Genomic DNA, 19,987 nt, shown 5'->3' on the forward strand with positions numbered 1-19,987 from the left:
ATTTAATGGTTTTAGCAGCAAGTAGACGCATTTCCTTGCGAAGACACGATCACTTTTCTTGTTTGCTCTGGGAGGTAACAAAGTACACTACTTTGAACAGACACATGGTTGCACCTATGAGTCATCCCTGTGAAGGACACGGAGATTCCACGTATCTTCTGTGGCAGCGTTGTGTTTGAAAGGGGCCTTGTTGTGGATTGCCATTAGGACGGTACCGTTGAACCGTGTAATATTCAGATCTGCGAGGTATTTGGATGTAACAGTGCCTGATGTCGGACTGCTTGGGAATGTGTGGGTAGGCATACTCGTTATCAAGGACGCAGTCAACCATGTCTAACCACACGAGTGGATCATTACTAATCATTTAACTATTCGCTGGTGGTGTGTAAAAGTACTCCTTTGATCTTGCAGCTTCCTCAGCAGCTCATAAGATAGCCCTGAGGTGTTTACCTCTCGCAGGTGGAGTCGTCGCCGAGGCAGAGACCACTTCAGCCTTCAGCATCGGCGTCGGCAGTGCGCGCTGCACTGGATGCCGCTCAGTTTGGTTCCGTGCAGTGCGTGCCCATAGCCTTAGGTCACCGATCGAGCCCTCGCCCCCGCCCACCTCAGCTGCCGCCGTCGCGTGTCACCCAGGCGTGGATGGCGTCGCTACGGAAGCCCGATGTCAAGAGGTCACGCAGCGCCGCCAGCCCAGCTACCGCCGTCGACTCCGCTGCAGCGCAACCGAGGCAGCTCGCTTCGGCGCACAAAGCTGCAGGAGACGGCCTCGATTCGGTCAGCTTACACATTTCTGTCTAGTTATAGAGTTTCTGTTTCTGCCTCCACGGTCAAGGCTGTTAATATATTAGGGTCTTGCACAGTGCCGGCAGACACTATGTTACCAAAAACATCCAGACGTTAATATGAGATGTGTTCACCCTTCGCCTTTATGGTGGCTTCAACTCTGGTGGGGAGACTTACAGAGGGGTAACTGAATGCCTGCGGAGAAATGGCAGCCCATTCTTCCTCAAGAGTCAAGACTAGAGAAGGTAGTGATGTTGTACGCTAGGGTCTTGGGTGAATTCGATGTTCTGTTTCGTTCCAAAGGAGTTCTATTCGGTTTAGCTCAGGACTCTGGGCCGGCCAGTTCAGTTCTGAAATGTTATTGTCCACAAGCCATTGCCAAACTGATGATGCTTTATGGCAAAGTGCACTGTCATGCTGCTCAATCATTATTTTCGAACTGTTCCTATACTGTACACAGTACACAATGTTGTAAAATATGTTCATATTCTTCCGAATTTACTGTTTGCTTAAGCACAATAAGAGGATCACTCCCTAACTATGAAAAACATCCCCATACCGTAACATTACCTCCTCCGTAATTCATTGTTGGCACTACAAACGATGACAGATAACGTTCTCCAGGCATACCCAAACGCTTCTGTCGGATTGCCACACTGTATAGAATGCTCCATTAGTCCAAACACGCGTTTCTAGCCATCCACTGCCCAGTGACGTCACTCTTTGCACCACCTCAAGAGACGTTTAGCACTGAGTGTGCACAGAATGTGGTTTATGAGGAGGTGATCGATCGTTGTACTCCATTCTTTTTAACTCACTAAGCACAATAATGGTGCTAACTGAATTACTGGTAGCCCTTTGAAACTCAGGAATGATACCTTCTGCTGATTTCATGCGATTTCTTTACAACCACTCTCCGCAATGCTCGATGGTGGCTGTCCATTAGGAAATGTTCAAATGTGTGTGAGTTCTTAAGGGACCAAACTGCAGAGGTCATCGGTTCCTAGGCTTACACACTACTTAAATTAACCTATGCTAAGAACAACACACACACCCATGCCCGAGGGAAGACTCGAATCTCCGGCGGGAGGAGCCGCGCAGTAAGTGACAAGGCGCCTCTATCCGCGCGGCCACTCACAAACAGTCGACTTCAGGAGGTGAAATGCCCCTTATAGGTCTGTTAGTCAGGTGACATCCAATGACTGCTCCACGTTAGAAGTCATTGAGATTTCGTAACCAACCCATTCTGCTGTAATTGCTTCTCTCCTGACAGCACAGTATTTCCCGCCTCTTGTGACGTCTAGCGGTCAGTTTCGCATTTCGTCGGAGTGTCCAGACACTTCTGATCAGTGTTGGGATCCCCCGTGCAGTATTCCTCATTCGACATTGAGGCACTGCACTGCTACAAATATAGTGTTGTGTACGTAAGAAGATGGGTGTTGGGGTGATGCACTTTGGCAGGGGATAGTTTACGACGTGAGGCTCCAGCAGATAGAGTTATTCTGTAGCGTCTGTCTGCAGAACTTTTGGGTGCTCGTAGGAAGGAAGAAAGAAAGGAGAATTAGGGTTTAACGTCCCGTCGACATGGAGGTCATTAGAGACAAAACAAAAATGGTTGAAATGGCTCTGAGCACTATGGGACTTAACATCTGAGGTCATCAGTCCCCTAGAACTTAGAATTACTTAAACCTAACTACCCTAAGGACATCACACACATCCATGTCCCAGGCAGGATTCGAACCTGCGACCGTAACAGTCGCGCGGCTCCGGACTGAAGCACCTAGAACCGCTCGGCCACCGCGGCCGACACAGAGACAAAAAACAACCTCTTATTCTTTCAAGGACAGGAAAAGAAATTGCTCGTGCCCTTTACCTGGAGCGATTTAGGGAAATCACGGAAAACGTTAATCAAGATGCCCAGACGCGGACTTGAACCGTCGTCCTCGCGAATGCGAGTCCATTGTGCTATCCACTGGGCTACCTTTCTCGCTAGTGCATGCAGAATATTTGGCGTTGATATTCATATTAAATTACGTATGGTGAAGATACTTAGGCACCATTCTCTCTTATACAGCACACACAACAAATATTACATAAAGAAGGGACATCGATATTTGGTCCAAGCATATAAATTTATCTGTGGAAAGTCAAAAGTAGAAACTTTGGTTAGAGAATGTGACGTGGGGCAGAAACAAAGAATCCTTCATCCGTCTTGAGTACTTGAGTATAAAATGATATACACACATTAAAAAAGTTTTACATCACCTTACTTCCGAGAGGCCGGAACCTCTACAGAAAATTGGAATAGAGATCAACATAAACATCATTTCCGCCCTTTTTATTGCTCATGAAAACCACACATTGCATGTTGTATCACCATACTGCGAGACCTTCAGAGGTGGTGGTCCAAATTGCTGTACACCTACCTGGTCCCTTACTTATATACCACAACAGGGACATTCCAATACCCGTAGGTATACAAAATTTGATAGCGATACCAGCAACTAAAACTGTATAGATATGTCAATAATTTCGAAACAAAAATATGGATACCGATAGTATTGCAAGGAGCTGATGGCTTATTTATGTATTTTTTGGTTTTTTGTCTCAGCAGGTAAGTTCCAGATTGCAAATCCAAAGGTCTAGTGTCGAAGCCTATACAGCCCTAGGTTTTTTGTGTCACTTATAGCTATCTTCACCTATCTAATGGCTGTTCAATGTGAAAAATGACGAGTTTCACCGTGGCTCGGAATCCATTTTAAACTGAAGGTCCCAACATAACTGGGTAAATAAGTCCGTTCAATGCTTTCAATACAAAGATATTTATTTAAATTGATAGACAAAATGTGGAAGTTATGTTTGCATGTAGAAACTTGAGTATAAAATGATATACACACATCAAAAATCGTTTTGCATCACCTCGGTTCCCACAGTTTCCGGAACCTGTACAGAAAATTGAAATAGAGATCAACATAAACATCATTTCCGCCCTTTTTATTGTTCATATAAACCACACATGTTGTACCATCATACAGCGAGACCTTCAGAGATGGTGGTCCAGACTGCTGTACACACTGGTACCCCTAATACCCTGTAGCATGTCCTCTTACATTGGTGCATGCCTTTATTCGTCGTGGCATACTATCCACAAGTTCATCAAGATATTGTTGGTCCAGACTGTCCCACTCCTCAACGGCGATTCGGCGTAGATCCCTCAGAATGGTTGGTGGGCCACGACGTCCATAAACAGCCCTTTTCAATCTATGCCAGGCATGTTCGATAGGGTTCATGTCTGGAGAACATGCTGGCCACTCTACTCGTGCGATCTCGTTATCCTGAAGGAAGTCATTCACAAAATGTGCACGATGGGAGCGCGAATTGTCGTCCCTGAAGACGAATGCCTCGCAGTATGCTGCCTACATGGTTGCACTATTGGTAAGAGGATGGCATTCACGTATCATACAGCCATTACGGCGCCTTCCATGGTCGCCAGCGGTGTACGTCGGCCCCACATAATGCCACCCCAAAACAGCAGGGAACCTTCACCTTGCTGTACTCGCTGGACAGAGTGTCTAAGGCGTTCAGCCTGACCGGGTTCCCTCCAAACACGTCTCCGACGAATGTCTGGTTGAAGGCATATGCAACACACATTGGTGAAGAGAACGTGATGCCAATCCTGAGCGGTCCATGTGGCAAGTTGTTGGGCCCATCTGTACCACGCTGCATGGTGCTGCGGTTGTAAAGATGGACCTCGCCATGGACGTCGGGACTGAAGTTGCGCATCATGCAGCCTATTGCGCACAGTTTCAGTCGTAACACGACGTCCTGTGGCTGCACAAAAAGCGTCACTCAACATGTTGGCATTGCTGTCAGGGTTCTCAGAGCCATAATACGTAGGTAGCGGTCATCCACTGCAGTAGCAGCCCTTGGGCGACCTGAGCGAGGCATGCCATCGACAGTTCCTGTCTCTCTATATCTTCTCCATGTCCGAACAACATCGCTTTGGTTCACTCCCAGACCCCTGGACACTTCCCTTGTTGAGAGCCCTTCCTGGCACAAAGTAACAACGCGGACCCGATCGAACCGCGGTATCGACCGTCTAGGCATAGTTGAAATACAGACTACGTGAGGCGTGTACCTCCTTCCTGGTGGAATGACAGGAACTGATTAATTGTCAGACCCCCTCCGTCTAACGGGCGCTGCTCATGCATGGTTGTTTAGGTGGTGGTGGTGGTTAGTGTTTAACGTCCCGTCGACAACGAGGTCATTAGAGACGGAGCGCAAGCTCGGGTTAGGGAAGGATTGGGAAGGAAATCGGCCGTGCCCTTTCACAGGAACCATCCCGGCATTTGCCTGAAACGATTTAGGGAAATCACAGAAAACCTAAATCAGGATGGCCGGAGACGGGATTGAACCGTCGTCCTCCCGAATGCGAGTCCAGTGTGCTAACCACTGCGCCACCTCGCTCGGTCATGGTTGTTTACATCTTTGGGCGGGTTTAGTGACATCTCTGAAAAGGCTAAGGGACTGTGTCTGTGATACAATATCCACAGTCAACATCTATCTTCAGGAGTTCTGGGAACCGGGTTGATGCAAAACTTTTGTGATGTTTGTACATGATAATTCAAAAAGAATATAGCAGTTACAGAAGGCTACAACTATCTAATGCGAAGAGATACATCGATGAGAATTGCAGAGAGTGTAAAAGTGAGTTCAGAATTTGGATCGTTGTGCAAGTGCAGTGAATCACAGCGTGTTCATGTGTAGTGATGCGTAAGTAAACAGTTCATGGCGTACACTCTAAGGGAAAAAAAGAAAAAACGCAGCATAATGGAGTTATACAAATTGATATCCTTAGAGGTATTGATGGAAAGAGCTGAGTTGTAAACTTCGGTAGCCGATGGATGAATATGTAACGCTGCAGCGTAATTTCATCGCGCAGCTCGCAAAAGTAGTAAACGGGGGAGCATAGAGACAGGATTGTCGCCCGCCATACGGCGCCACCGTCTGCGCCCCGTTTTGTTGCCCTTCATGGCAAGCCATCCTGGGCTTAAATTTCAGCAAAATGATGCCCACCCAGATACTGCGATAGTTTCTACTGCTTGGCTTCGTGGTTGCCAAACCCTGCGTTGACCAGCAAGGTCACCGGATCTCTCCCCAGTCGAGATCATTTGAAGCATTATAAGCAGGGCCCTCCAACCATCTCGGGATTTTGACGACGTAAAGCACCAGTTTGACAGAATTTGGCACGATATCGCAAAAGACAACATCCGACAACTCTGTCAATCAGTGCCAAGCCGAATAACTGCTTGCTTAAGGGCCAGAAATGGATCAACGCGATACTGGTTTGCTCAGTTCGTGGAGCTCTTACTGTTGAGTAAATCATCCAATTTTTCTGAATTTGTAATCTTTTTGTTGTCTATACATGTAAAACACGTCTATCGATTTTCGTCCAATTCGGATAATTCCTTTGTGGTCCGTCTTTTTTTATTTTCCTCCTTCTTCTTTTTTCTTTCTTAGAGTGTTAGTGAAAATGGCAGATATGTGCGTGCTAGAATTTTGCAGTTGTAGTTCTGTCATCATGCTGCAGAGAACATTTCATAAGCGATAAGATCAAGCGTTTCCAGAGTACAACAACGTTCGCAGAAGGTGTTAGCAGTTTGAAGATACAGGATGTTTGCACAAAGGTAAAAGTACTAGCCGGACATGTGTATGAACACAAAACGTTGAAAGAAAGACTTCGCCATTCCTTTTGACATATTGCAGGAAAATCAACGCATTTAGTCAGTAGAGCGCTACAAATGACACGAATAATCGTTTGCCATGTTCTTAAAACAAAGCTGAAAATGAAACCGTATGTGGTTCACATTTTGCAAGCACTGAGAAAGGAACACTACATTCAGCGTACGAATTACGCTACGGCAATGCTGGACACCAAAAAGGGATAGAAACATTTGCTGCGATGAGGCAAACTTGCACATAAGTGTCAACGCTAACCGGCACAACATTCGAATATGGGGTACAGAAAAATCTTCGTGTGTATTTTAATATCACCGTGACTCGCTGAAAGTGTGTTCTGCACGATGTCAGCCCAAAAATCGTATGGTCCAGTTTTCTTCGCTGAGCTAAGTTGCCGGTGTGAGGCCTCTACTTGATCTGCACGAGTGACTCTACTGGGTGGCAGATTGCTTCCCGAAACACAAATGCTTAATAAAAGTTACGCAGCAGGTCTCATTAATGCAATTAATGTTAAAAGGATGGCCCTAGCATTAAAATCGAGCTACCGGTATTCCCATAGCTTACTGTCTACTAACTTCGTGAAAGAGATAACTAATTACAAATCAAAATCTTGGCCCAGGTAAGTACCAATATTTACTACAAGTTCTTAGTATGCAGAAACTGATAAAGGACATTACAAGATTTCTTAAGGAGCAAAAACAGAACTTAAGAGTGAGAAATGAAACTCTAAAAGCGAAACGGGTTTGATGCAGATCAACTTCCTTACATGCTAATACAGCAAAACATATACGCGAGATGAAACCAGCGATTGCAGGGTCGTTCCGGAAAGAGATGAGATTACATACAACTGTACTTTTCCGCTTGGTCATGAAAAGCCAGCGTGAGTTTTACTGAAACAGCAGCAAACATTTCATTCTGTTCCGCCCTAACCATCTGATGCCCCTACATGCTCTCACCATTATGAGCGTGTGGACGAGTGAACTGAATATTGCGGATGGGTGTATCGCCCCAGTCCGCTCCGTAAGTGAAATCCATCTGTCTTCATCTAAGTCTGCCACTAGAGACATTCGCAGAAAGCCGTCTGCAGCCAAAGCGCCTCCGGAGATGAAGTCTCCTACCAGAGTAACGTCTTCTATCAGAATACCAGAATGTTGATAGGAGAATAATTGCCTGCTACTACATTGAGTTCTTCCACGAGAATGATACGACTATAGGAAGAGCACAATTCCCCTGTGCCTGTTTTGTTCAGAGTCCCTTGGAAAAAACATTGCCCACCAATGAGTCGGTAGCCATTAGTGTAATTTATTATTGTTAAAATCGTCCTCCAGTCGTTCGCTTCCTCGCTCGCACCGTTCCGAAAATCATGGGGAAGTGGACCTACGTCATAGCCGCATGTCTTTAACCTTTAACTACCAGTCTGCAGTCTCCTCTTGAAAAAACTTTGGACTGGTCACTAATCTTCATTTCTTAGCGCTCTTTTTCAGAACACACAAGTCGTAGCTTCCATGACTGTTGGATGGAAAAGTTTTCCCTCGTTCCACCCTCTTTCTACGATTTCGCTGGACCATGCACAATGCACTTGGCAGATAGCATATTGCCGAAAGGGACACACTGTGAAACGCCCATTACTGTGGCTCCACTCCCAGGGCGCTCACACCTCCTTTCGTGAATTCGTGCGTGACGCACATGAGGCCATACCTCTTGACCCTCCCTCCCTGTCCTCGTTCCTTCCCCTCTGCGTCCTCCTTCACCTTTCTCAGTGTCCTTGTTTACGTCGGCTCGGCTGTCATGCTCGGTTCTGATATTCTTTCCAGGTTTTGGTCTTCTTGCTTCTCGTTTTCACATTTCCTTTTGGACGTTTTTCGTACCCCTTATGGGTTTGATCTTCCCTTCTAAATTTTCTCTCCTAGTATGAACCATCAAGGGAGAACACCTTGCTCAACTTCTTAGACGTGCGACCTTACCATCTCTTCCATTTTTACCTCGACACTGTTGTCCTTTAACGCTATATAGCCAGCATGGTAGCCAATCTATGTGGTTGGATTGTTATGTCCCTTCTGACAATCCAGGGACCACGCATCTCATACCCGAACTGATGCCTCCCCGTGTATGCCTAGAGTGGTCGCTTGTCATTCTGGACCATCGTAACTCCTAGAAATGACTGCTGTGTCAGGCAGCCCTTGCTGTGACCCAGTGGTGTCCCTGACCAGAGCGGCAGAGGCTTTGTAAAAGAAATGCATTAAGCTTCAAGTTGGCCATTCCTCTACAGCTATTTCTTTAGTTTGCAGTGGATTTTTAATGCTGCTTCTTATAACCCTTGCTGTCTTCCCTTCCCTGTCTACAACCTAGGAGCAAGGCCTGGCTCACTGGCTGGTCTTCATCAGGACTGATGGGGACACTTTCACCGCCACCAAGTCACTATTTTTTATGGAAACTATTGAAAAATTTGGGCAAAGTGGAATCTCGTAGTAAGATGGGGTCAGGTTCGCTGTAGGTCAAAACTTCTTCTGCCAGCCAGTCTACAGTCCTTTGTGCCTGTGACCATTTTCACAACCTCCAAGTGTCCATTACTCCTCACCAGTCATTGAATCTGGTTCAGGGAGACATGTTTCATAGTGACCTCATCCTTCAGACTGATGAAGAACTGTGGACCAATCTGGAAATGTTCAGAAAGGCCATAAGGACAATTTCATTGATACCAGCACCTTTATTCTGGCATTTCGACATCTACATCTATATGACTACTCTGCAATTCACATTTAAGTGCTTGGCAGAGGGTTCATCGAACCACAATCATACTATCTCTCTACCATTCCACAGCGCGCGGGAAAAACGAACACCTAAACCTTTCTGTTCGAGCTCTGATTTCTCTTATTTTATTTTGATGATCATTCCTACCTATGTAGGTTGGGCTCAACAAAATATTTTCGCATTCGGAAGAGAAAGTTGGCGACTGAAATTTCGTAAATAGATCTCGCCGCGGCGAAAAACGTCTTTGCTTTAATGACTTCCATCCCAACTCGCGTATCATATCTGCCACACTCTCTCCTCTATTACGTGATAACACAAAACGAGCTGCCCTTTTTCACACCCTTTCGATGTCCTCCGTCAGTCCCACCTGGTAAGGATCCCACACCGCGCAGCAATATTCTAACAGAGGACGAACGAGTGTAGTGTCAGCTGTCTATTTAGTGGACTTATTGCATCTTCTAAGTGTCCTGCCAATGAAACGCAACCTTTGGCTCGCCTTCCCCACAATATTATTTATGTGGTCTTTCCAACTGAAGTTGTTCGTAATTTTAACACCCAGGTACTTAGTTGATGTGACAGCCTTGAAAATTGTACTATTTATCGAGTAATCGAATTCCAACGGATTTCTTTTGGAACTCATGTGAATCACCTCACACTTTTCGTTATTTAGCGTCAACTGCCACCTGCCACACCATACACACCATTCTAAATCGCTTTGCAACTGATACTGGTCTTCGGATGACCTTACTAGACGGTAAATTACAGCATCTTCTGCGAACAACCTAAGAGAACTGCTCAGATTGTCACCCAGGTCATTTATATAGATCAGGAACAGCAGAGGTCTCAGAACGCTTCCCTGGGGAACACCTGATATCACTTCAGTTTTACTCGATGATTTGCCGTCTGTTACTACGAACTGCGACCTTCCTGACAGGAAATCACGAATCCTGTTGCACAACTGAGACGATACCTTATAGGCCCGCAGCTTGATTAGAAGTCGCTTGTGAGGAACGGTGTCAAAAGCTTTCCGGAAATCTAGAAATACGGAATCAACTTGAGATCCCCTGTCGATAGCGGCCATTACTTCGTGCGAATAAAGAGCTAGCTGCGTTGCACAAGAACGATGTTTTCTGAAACCATGCTGATTACGTATCAATAGATCGTTCCCTTCGAGGTGATTCATAATGTTTGAATACAGTATATGCTCCAAAACCCTACTGCAAACCGACGTCAATGATATAGGTCTGTAGTTCGATGGATTACTCCTAATACCCTTCTTAAACACTGGTGCGACCTGCGCAATTTTCCAATCTGTTGGTACAGATCTATCGGTGAGCGAGCGGTTCTATATGATTGCTAAGTCGGGAGCTATTGTATCAGCGTAATCTGAAAGGAACCTAATCGATATACAATCTGGACCTGAAGACTTGCCCGTATCAAGCGATTTGAGTTGTTTCGCAACCCCTACGGTATCTACTTCTAAGAAACTCATGCTAGCAGCTGTTCGTGTTTCAAATTCTGGAATATTCCATTCGTCTTCCCTGGTGAAGGAATTTCGGAAAACTGCGTTCAATAACTCCGCTTTAGCGGCACAGTCGTCGGTAACAGTACCATCGGCACTGCGCAGCGAAGATATTGACTGCGTCTTGCCGCTTGTGTACTTTACATACGACCAGAATTTCTTCGGATTTTCTACCAAATTTCGAGACAATGTTTCGTTGTGGAACCTATTAAAGGCATCTCGCATTGAAGTCCGTGCCAAATTTCGCGCGTCTGTAAATTTTAGCCAATCTTCGGGATTTCGCGCTCTTCTGAACTTCGCATGCTTTTTCCGTTGCCTCTGCAACAGCGTTCGGACCTGTTTTGTGCACCATGGGGGATCAGTTCCATCTCTTACCAATTTATGAGGTATGAATCTCTCAACTGCTGTTGCTACTATATCTTTGAATTTGAGCCACATCTCGTCTACATTTGCATAGTCAGATCGGAAGGAATGGAGATTGTCTCTTAGGAAGGCTTCTAGTGACACTTTATCCGCTTTTTTAAATAAAATTATTTTGCGTTTGTTTCTGATGGATTTGGAAGAAACGGTATTGAGCCTAGCTACAACGACCTTGTGATCACTAATCCCTGTATCAGTCATGATGCTCTCTATTAGCTCTGGATTGTTTGTGGCTAAGAGGTCAAGTGTGTTTTCGCAACCATTTACAATTTGCGTGGGTTCGTGGACTAACTGCTCGAAATAATTTTCGGAGAAAGCATTCAGGACAATCTCGGAAGATGTTTTCTGCCTACCACCGGTTTTGAACAAGTATTTTTGCCAACATATCGAGGGAAGGTTGACGTCCCCACCAACTATAGCCGTATGAGTGGGGTATTTATTTGTTACGAGACTCAAATTTTCTCTGAACTGTTCAGCAACTATATCATCGGAGTCTGGGGGTCGGTAGAAGGAGCCAATTATTAACTTAGTTCGGCTGTTACATATAACCTCCACCCATACCAATTCGCACGGAGTATCTACTTCGACTTCACTACAAGATAAACCACTACTGACAGACACAAACACTCCACCACCAATTCTGCCTAATCTATCTTTCCTGAACACCGGGTGAGACTTCGTAAAAATTTCTGCAGAACTTATTTCAGGCTTTAGCCAGCTTTCTGTACCATTTGAGGGCGATAATCTTCTGGAGAAGGTCAAGGTTATGTATTATTGGTGTGACATGACGCCATACACCCCACCACCCATGAGGTGTTTTGGGTACATGTCTTCTCACTGTGAAGTGGACTCTCTTTACTGTGAATATGGATACACGATGGGAGCCCCTGTCTCCCACCACCCCTATGTGTTAACTGTCATGGCCATCACTCTCCATGCTCGTCAGATTGTCCAGTTTGTAGATAGGAAGAGAAAATCCAGGAGTATAGGTCCGTTGATCTTGTATCTCACACTGAGGCTTGTCAGAAATATGCTGTCTTCACACTGTATTTATGACATCTAACTTTGCCTCTGTTACATCCTTCCCCTCTCCTCCTTCCTACTTACTTCAGTCCTGCAGCCCCTCCTCTCACCCTCCCCTTCCTCTCAATGCTGCTCCCCTCGACTCCCACACTGTCTCTTATGGACGCTGCTCCGCCAATCCAGCTGGAGAAGTGTACCCTTCCTCAACGCCTGCTAAGTGATAGGGCCCCTCCTGGGACCCCTCCCCCTAGTGTCTACTAGACCAGAGACTTGTTGCCACAAGTCAGCCACAAGACCCACAGTTCATGTACCCCAAGATCACCTGCTTTCTCTTGGTTCCAGATCTCTCTGAAGCCTGACTATCTCCTGTCCCTACTCTCCTTGATCTACAAAAGAGAAGAAGAAGAAACATAGGTCCTGGAACAAATTCCCTCCAGAGCTCCCGGAGGTGCCAACTCCCTCTTCATGACCTGGGTCAGATCTCTTTTTTACAGACATCACCCTCTCCTTGTTGGTGATGGATGGTGATTCGGCAGTGTGACCGGTTTTGGCTCATTCACCTCCCATTTGGATCCCCATTCTGTACTTATTCAATGGAACTGTAATAGATACTACTGTCACCTTCTGGAGTTGCAGTTGCTTATTTCTTTTTATTGCGCAGCTTGTGTCATTCTCCAAGAGTCACATTTTACTGGTGCTCACTCACTGATGCTTCGTGGGTTCTGTGCTTTTTGTTGGAACAGGGCTGGCCCTTTGACGGCTTTCAGTGGCGTCTGCACATTCGTCCATGTGGACATTGTTAGTACATGGATCGCTCTTCATACTGAACTGGAATTGCCGACCTTGGATACTTGGGCTCTGCAGCAACTGTTTGCAATCCCTTTCTCCCTCCTGACAGGCCACCTATACTCACTACCTTCACTTCTGTCCTTCAGCAGTTACCCCCTCTGTGTCTCCTCCTAGGGGATTTTAATGACCATCACTCCTTGCGGTGCAGTGCTTCATCATCTAGTCAGGGTCTCCTCATAGACAAGTTTCTCGCTGATCATGGCTTGCGCCTTCTTGATGATGGTTTCCCTGCCAATTTCAATGCCGCTTATGGCACTGCCTCTACCATAGATCTTTCTCACTGCATGGTGAGCTATGCAACATTGACCACTTATCTATTGCTTCTCTCATTCCCTTCCCTCCTTTCAATCGCCAGGTTATTTCACTGGGCATTACATCGTGCTGATTGGTCTCCATATAACTCCCAGGTCGTGTTAACCCACTCTTTGTCAGAATGATTTGACGAAGTCGTCCCTGACACATCAGATATAATTATTCGCTCCGCCATCATTGCTGTCCCCCACTTAACGGGCTCTCTACACCATTGGCTGGTCCCATAGCGGACCACAGCCATTGGCATTGCCATCCAAGATCGCCGTTGGGCTTTGCAATGCCTTAACTGGTATCTGTGCTCCACCGGTATTATTACTTTTTAAAAGTCTTCATGCCAAAGCATTAGTTAACCAAACAGGGCAAGCTGGTATGTTTGGATCTCCTTGTCTCCTCCCTAGGTGTGGGTTACTCTCTGTGACCTCCAAGGCTGCCAATGGCAGTCTTCCTTCCCGGGCCTTGGCGTTCCAGATGGCCTTTGTATGGATCTATCGGTTCTTACAGAACACCTTGCGACCCATTTTGCTATGCCATCAGCGTAAGCCTCCTATCCTGCCACCTTCCTACAGTGGGCTGAAGCTTCCTACCCCTTGTCAGGCAGTATCCTAAAGTAAAACATTTACTTTATAGAAATTTCTTTTTGCCGTCTCCTCCTCCCACGATTCAGACCCTGGCTCCAATACTACCCATAACCAATTGCTTCAGTGCCTCAACTCTCCACAGCAACAGTATTTCCTCCAGGTGCTTAACCATATTTGGCTTCGAGGTGTTTTCCCCTCTCAGTGGAGGGACAGAATTGTGGCTCCTGTCCTTAATCCTGGTAAGGATCCGTCATCCCTCGATAGTTACTGGCTAATCAGTCTGACCAACGTCCGCTACAAGTTACTTGAATGGATGTTGGCTTTTCTGTTTAGTTTGAGTCCTTGAATCTCAAAACCTTTTGTCTCTTTACTAGTGTGGCTTTTGGGGAGGGGGGGGGGGATGGTCTCCAATCAAGCATCTGAGTCAATTGCAAAGCACAGTTTGACGGGCATTCTCTCAGTGCCACCATCTTGCTGCAGTTTTATCTTCATAAGGCCTGTGACGTGGCTTGGCACCATCACATCTTACTTACACTCCATAAGTGGGGTGTTCACGACCCCTTCCAAATTTTTCTCCATCAGTTCCTTTCCCAACATTCGTCCTGAGTTTGGGTTGGTAACGTTCTTAGCTCTCCACAGACCCAGGAGAGTGGCATTCCACTGGGCTCTGTATTAAATGTTCTTTTTCTCATCACTGTTAATGGTCTCGTGGTCTCCGTTGGACTGTTGGTCACTGTATCTTTGAGTGTGGATAATTTCTGTACTTGGGCTAGTTCCTATTCTGTAATTAAGTAAGCCCATGGGACAATTTTTGACGACCACTGTTCCAGAGTAGGTGTGAAATAGATTATCACTTAGATGTTGCGTGTGTACACCAAGGGGAGTCACAAAGAACACCTGCAAAACATGTAAAAAATTGAACTTTCGTTTACAGCCTAATTCCTATTGATGTATCGCTATAAATTAAATAGTTATTTCCGTTTGATATCGCTACACTGATTTTAAATTGCCCTGTACAATAAAAGCAGAAAATAACAAATATTCCAAACACAATATAAATATAAGTGTTGATGCAAGTTTCATATTACACACATGTGCCATTGTTACAAGTAAAACAATTTCTGTGCTGCACCATCATGTCTGCTTGCGAAAAGTTACACTGTCAGGGAATTTCGTCTCTTCTAACTTCGCTTTGGAAGACGTTAACATTCTTCCATTTCATGGTCCACTTCGTAACCTGTGTAAGTGTTGGAACCACTAGGTAGAGATGTAGATGTGATTCAGGAAGAGGAACTATACAGGCAGGAAAATTTTTCTCTATCATGGAATTTAAATGAATGTGCATATTGGGGCAGAGTATGGTCTAGCATAAAGTACCGTTATACAAGATGGCGGCGAAGACATAATCCAAGATGGCGGTGATGACATCATCCAAGATGGTGTCCATGATGTCAGCTGATGACTCAAGTACCGTTATCCAAGATGGCGGCTTTTGGTGGGAAAGTGCCACACCCCCTCCTCTCCCTCCCCCAGAAAAATGACGGGAAATTCAAATTCTAACAGGATAATGCATCACACCAAAGAAAATGGTGGGAAAGAAAGGCCTACCTCCACTAACCTAAGTCGTCCGACAGCCACCTCAACCTAGGAACTGGCGCCAAGTTTGAATTTTTGTGGTAAAGAAAGGTCAATTCGCGTATCTCTACTAAGCTAAGAAAATGGGGCGAAAGAAAGGACACTTGGACTACCTCCACTAACCTAAGTCACCCGACCGCCACCTCCTCCTAGGAACCAGTGCCAAGTTTGTATTTTGGCAGTAAAGAAGGGTCACTTGGGGTTTCTCTACCAATCTAAGAAAATTGCGGGAAACAAAGCTCACCTCCACTAATCTAGGTCACCCAGCCGCCACCTCTTCCTGGGGGTTGGTGGGAAAAGGACTCAGCCTGCACTGGGCTGGTGGAGAGAGAGGAAGGAGTGTACTTTTTTTTTTGGAACAATTTATTTAGGGATGGAGAATATTTATCACAGTGATACAGGACACACGCTCTGACATGCCACACAGCATACAGACCTTCAAACTACTACTACATAACTCATGTATAATGCTCTGCATATGCACTTGCTAATTGTAAACTGTCAAAATAATGCATTGCACAGCCTACAGACATGCAAACCAATCGTAAATAATGCAATACATTTACGTCCAGAGAGCCAAAAACTCGTAAATTGTCCAAATAATAATCCATCTACAAGATTCTGCAAACATGCATGCTAATTGTGAACTATCGAAATCATGCACCAGTCTTTATTTAAACAATTAGAGGCAGCATCACCATCCAGTGTGTTCACCACGAGGTCTACACCCCAACTGACCTAGTACACAGTACCACCACCAGAGGGTGCTGTCGTGCATTTCGTGATGTAATCCAAGATGGTGGGAGAAATGGCGGGAAAATGACTCTGCCTGCGCTGGACATGAGTCTTTATTTCGCAGGCAGTGTCTCCAACTGACGTAGTACACAGAACTGCCACCAGAGAGTGCTCACATCCATCCTGTGACGTAATCCGAGAGGCTGGTCTGGAGGGGGGGGGGGGGGATGGTACGAAAATGACTCAGCCAGCGCTGGGTTGTTGGGGAGAATGAGGAAGGAGTGTACTCTATTTATTTTGGGACATTTTATTTACAGATGGGGTATATTTATCACACTGACACAAAATACTCTCCCTTACGTGCTTGGGGTCACAATACACAGTCTGCAGAACCGTAAACTACTTCTAAACAACGCTCTTCAGACACGCAAACAACTACTAATTTATCGAAATAATTTCAGCACAGACATACAAACTCCTCCTAAATAATGCAGTACACTGGCGTGCAGACACAAAATCGTAAACTGTCCAAATAATGCATAACACAGCCTAAAGATCTGCTTGCAAAATAAAGCAACAGACACGCAATCAACGCTCGCAAGCACCCTTCACCACCCCATGTCCACTAGACAGCACAGGAGGTTAACAGAAGCCCCAGCTAAGTGACGCGACCATCAGCTGTCAAACGACACACAGACGCCCGTTAAGGTCCCGTGCTGTCACAGCCACGAGCTGCCGCTGGATGCAGGGAAAAATTGCCTCTATTTTCGAGTATACAGTCAGTGTTATACTGACGTCACAGAGCTCCAATGTGCGCTCACGCAGCCCCCGTATGAGAGTCACATCCAGGCAGCACATGTCTTTGCCATTTATGACAGAGTAGCTACAAACCTTCACAAACACATCTAACGATGTTCTCAATCTTATACTGATGTCACATGATTGTGTAAAAAATAAGAACCGAGTCGATCTCACGGAAATTGTATAGTGTGCCATAAACAGTTAATGCTCGCTTTCTTGATGCCTCAGCTTGTATGCACGAAAATTCTTCCCCTAACAGAACTTGTTTACGAAAATAATGCAGAATAACGTCGAATGCAGTCGTCCTCACAGACCTTACATGGTACCTAGTCCATCACATGTTACCCTTCCTGCTTTCAACACACACACAAACGTTCCCTCCGCTATGTAGAAGTTCCTGTTTCCCAGCACAAAGGATGTGAATGAATCGAGCATTATGATTGGCTCTTATCGAATTTACCCGCCGAATTAGTGATGCCGCCGATATTGAAGCACCATCCACCTGTTCTTTCTTTCTGCAGATGGGACTTTCAGAGGTAAAATTATTTTGCACAGATCGCTAAACTGCATTGACAGCTAAACCTGCAAATTTTGTCTACAGATCATCAAATACATACGAGACTCACAAGATTATTGGAAGCCAGGAAGATATTTCCCAGTGTAAATACAATTAAATATTACGATTGCTGCTACAGTCTAACACTGATCAATGTACAGCCAATGTCTCCTCTCGACGACTGTGCTTCTGGAACGAATCTCAGTATCTATAGTGCACATAATTTTCCACGTAAAAGATCTCTCTCAACCCTCGAGGTTATCGATGTGCTGAATCTATACATCCCTCATGATAGGACACACAGTCATCTTCTCTAGTCATGCCACAGCATAAAGCATAGTAACTTTACAATGCAATATATACACATTTTACACAACATAAGCCACAGTAACTTTACAATACAATATATACACATTTTACACAAACGGTGCAGTTATATTTTATATCTGTACAGTACCCAAAAAAATTATGGTATGCCTACACTCACACCGGCTATATGTCACGATGCTCCTCGGTCCTAGGGAAGCACCGTCAGCCTTTTTTTCTTTCTACAGACGTGACATTCAGCAGCAATAAACTATGTTACACTAATTACCATATCGCACCGACAACTAAACCTCGCAAAGTGCCATACATATCGTCAGATATGGAAAAGACTCTTACTCAATTACACTGCTCTCCCACTGAGAACAGGAGCTTGAATATTAGAGTGTGAAACCGTTATCCAACCCAGCAATATATCACCGCGTACCGTGTCGATGTAGTAAACATACAATTCATATCCTCCACCATACAAAATCATCCATTTTACATCAGAGCGCCCTCAGCGGACCGAAGTCACTCTCAAAACTGTTCTTCCAATTCGGGATCATTTCCCATCAACACAAATGCGTTACTCTTTCTGCTCTGAACTTGCTTCCTTGCTTGTTCGCTTTTCTACACACATCTCCAGACTCAGGGATTACAAGAATACACGTATTTTCGCATGGTTCATCATAATATTACATCATTTTCGCGGTACTTCTTGATATCAAGCACTAGGCTGCATCCTACCGATCGCTAGCGCCAACATAGTTCCCAAGATATAGACTGGAAATTATTTCTCTACAAACCCCAAACTTTAGAGAGGTGCAGTGTGCTGTAAACCATTGAGTAACTAGAAACAAATAGAGGAAACTGATATTTCCATTCACGAATACCGATGTCGGTGATGTAACATATTCCAAATCATCCCTATAATTTACAAGCCAACTAAGGTCTTTCCCATGTCTAGAGAAAAGGCAAATGTGTCTTCCACATGCTAGATGCACACACCACAATAGATATTCTCTCAACTAAATAAAGGTGCGAAATGTGCAGAAGCAGTCAACCGAACAATTTACATGGGAAGGAATAATGGTCCAGCACAAACGCACCTTCATACACAATGTTCTAAAATTTCCACTTGATCACAAAAGCCGCCCAACACATACTAAGTATTAGTTCGCTATTCTGTCGTCTAGACAGCGGCAAAGTTAACTCAGATACATTCCTACACTCCAACAGGCCTCTGCCTTTGGACGGCTGCTGCCGTTAACGGGAAATGTGAATCTTTCCCACCACAGGCCATGCATACATGGAATCACTCTAGAAAACTGGTCACATATATGTTTTATCATTATACTTACAATTAAATGTTACGATTGTGGTCTCAATTGAATGGCATTCGACAATGAGTGAAGTATCGGAAATGCATCCTGCTGAAGGCTATGGCTCTGGAAATGGAAATATCTGTACCTTCCTTACGACTGGACATTGTCATCTCCTTTAGACGTATCGGAACATAAACACATACATTCTAAGCCTGATGCTAAAATGCAAACATATCATGTACCCCTCATTACTACTAAGTATAATACTTGACCAATAAATGATTCCACACGATGCAAAATAATACTGACCGAAAATCAACAATGGGTGGGCATGTCTCTTAGGTTTTTCTTGTGAGTGCTACCACTATATCTTAGAAAGAGCGACGTAATCGGCCAGATGTTAAAAAAAAAACCAATCGCAACAATTACTGTATGTTGCCGCCACATACGGTCTTGGTTCTACAGCTGCACACAAGTATCCATGTTAAAAGCTATACCCACTTCGCAAATCGAGGTAATGATGTGCTGATTGAGGTCATAAGAAAATGTACACTAGCTTCTCAGATCTCTAGTGTTATGCTATCTCCTAGAAATGATGTCCATGATTTGGAATCAGGTCTTTCCATTCAAGCACATACCTGCATTGGATCCT

General features: G+C 45.0%; 1 protein-coding gene across 1 annotated transcript in view; it reads left to right on the plus strand.

Moving 5' to 3' along the window:
* Window positions 1-19,987, plus strand: part of LOC126205577 (uncharacterized) — a 326,088-nt gene that overhangs the window by 21,690 nt on the left and 284,411 nt on the right. Inside the window, exon 3 of the mRNA XM_049938872.1 lies at window positions 460-774. Coding sequence (XP_049794829.1) covers window positions 460-774 — 315 coding nt within the window. The remainder of the gene's footprint in view (window positions 1-459; window positions 775-19,987) is intronic.

Source organism: Schistocerca nitens, chromosome 1 (assembly GCF_023898315.1).
Source record: "Schistocerca nitens isolate TAMUIC-IGC-003100 chromosome 1, iqSchNite1.1, whole genome shotgun sequence".
NCBI classification, from domain to species: Eukaryota; Metazoa; Arthropoda; class Insecta; order Orthoptera; family Acrididae; genus Schistocerca; species Schistocerca nitens.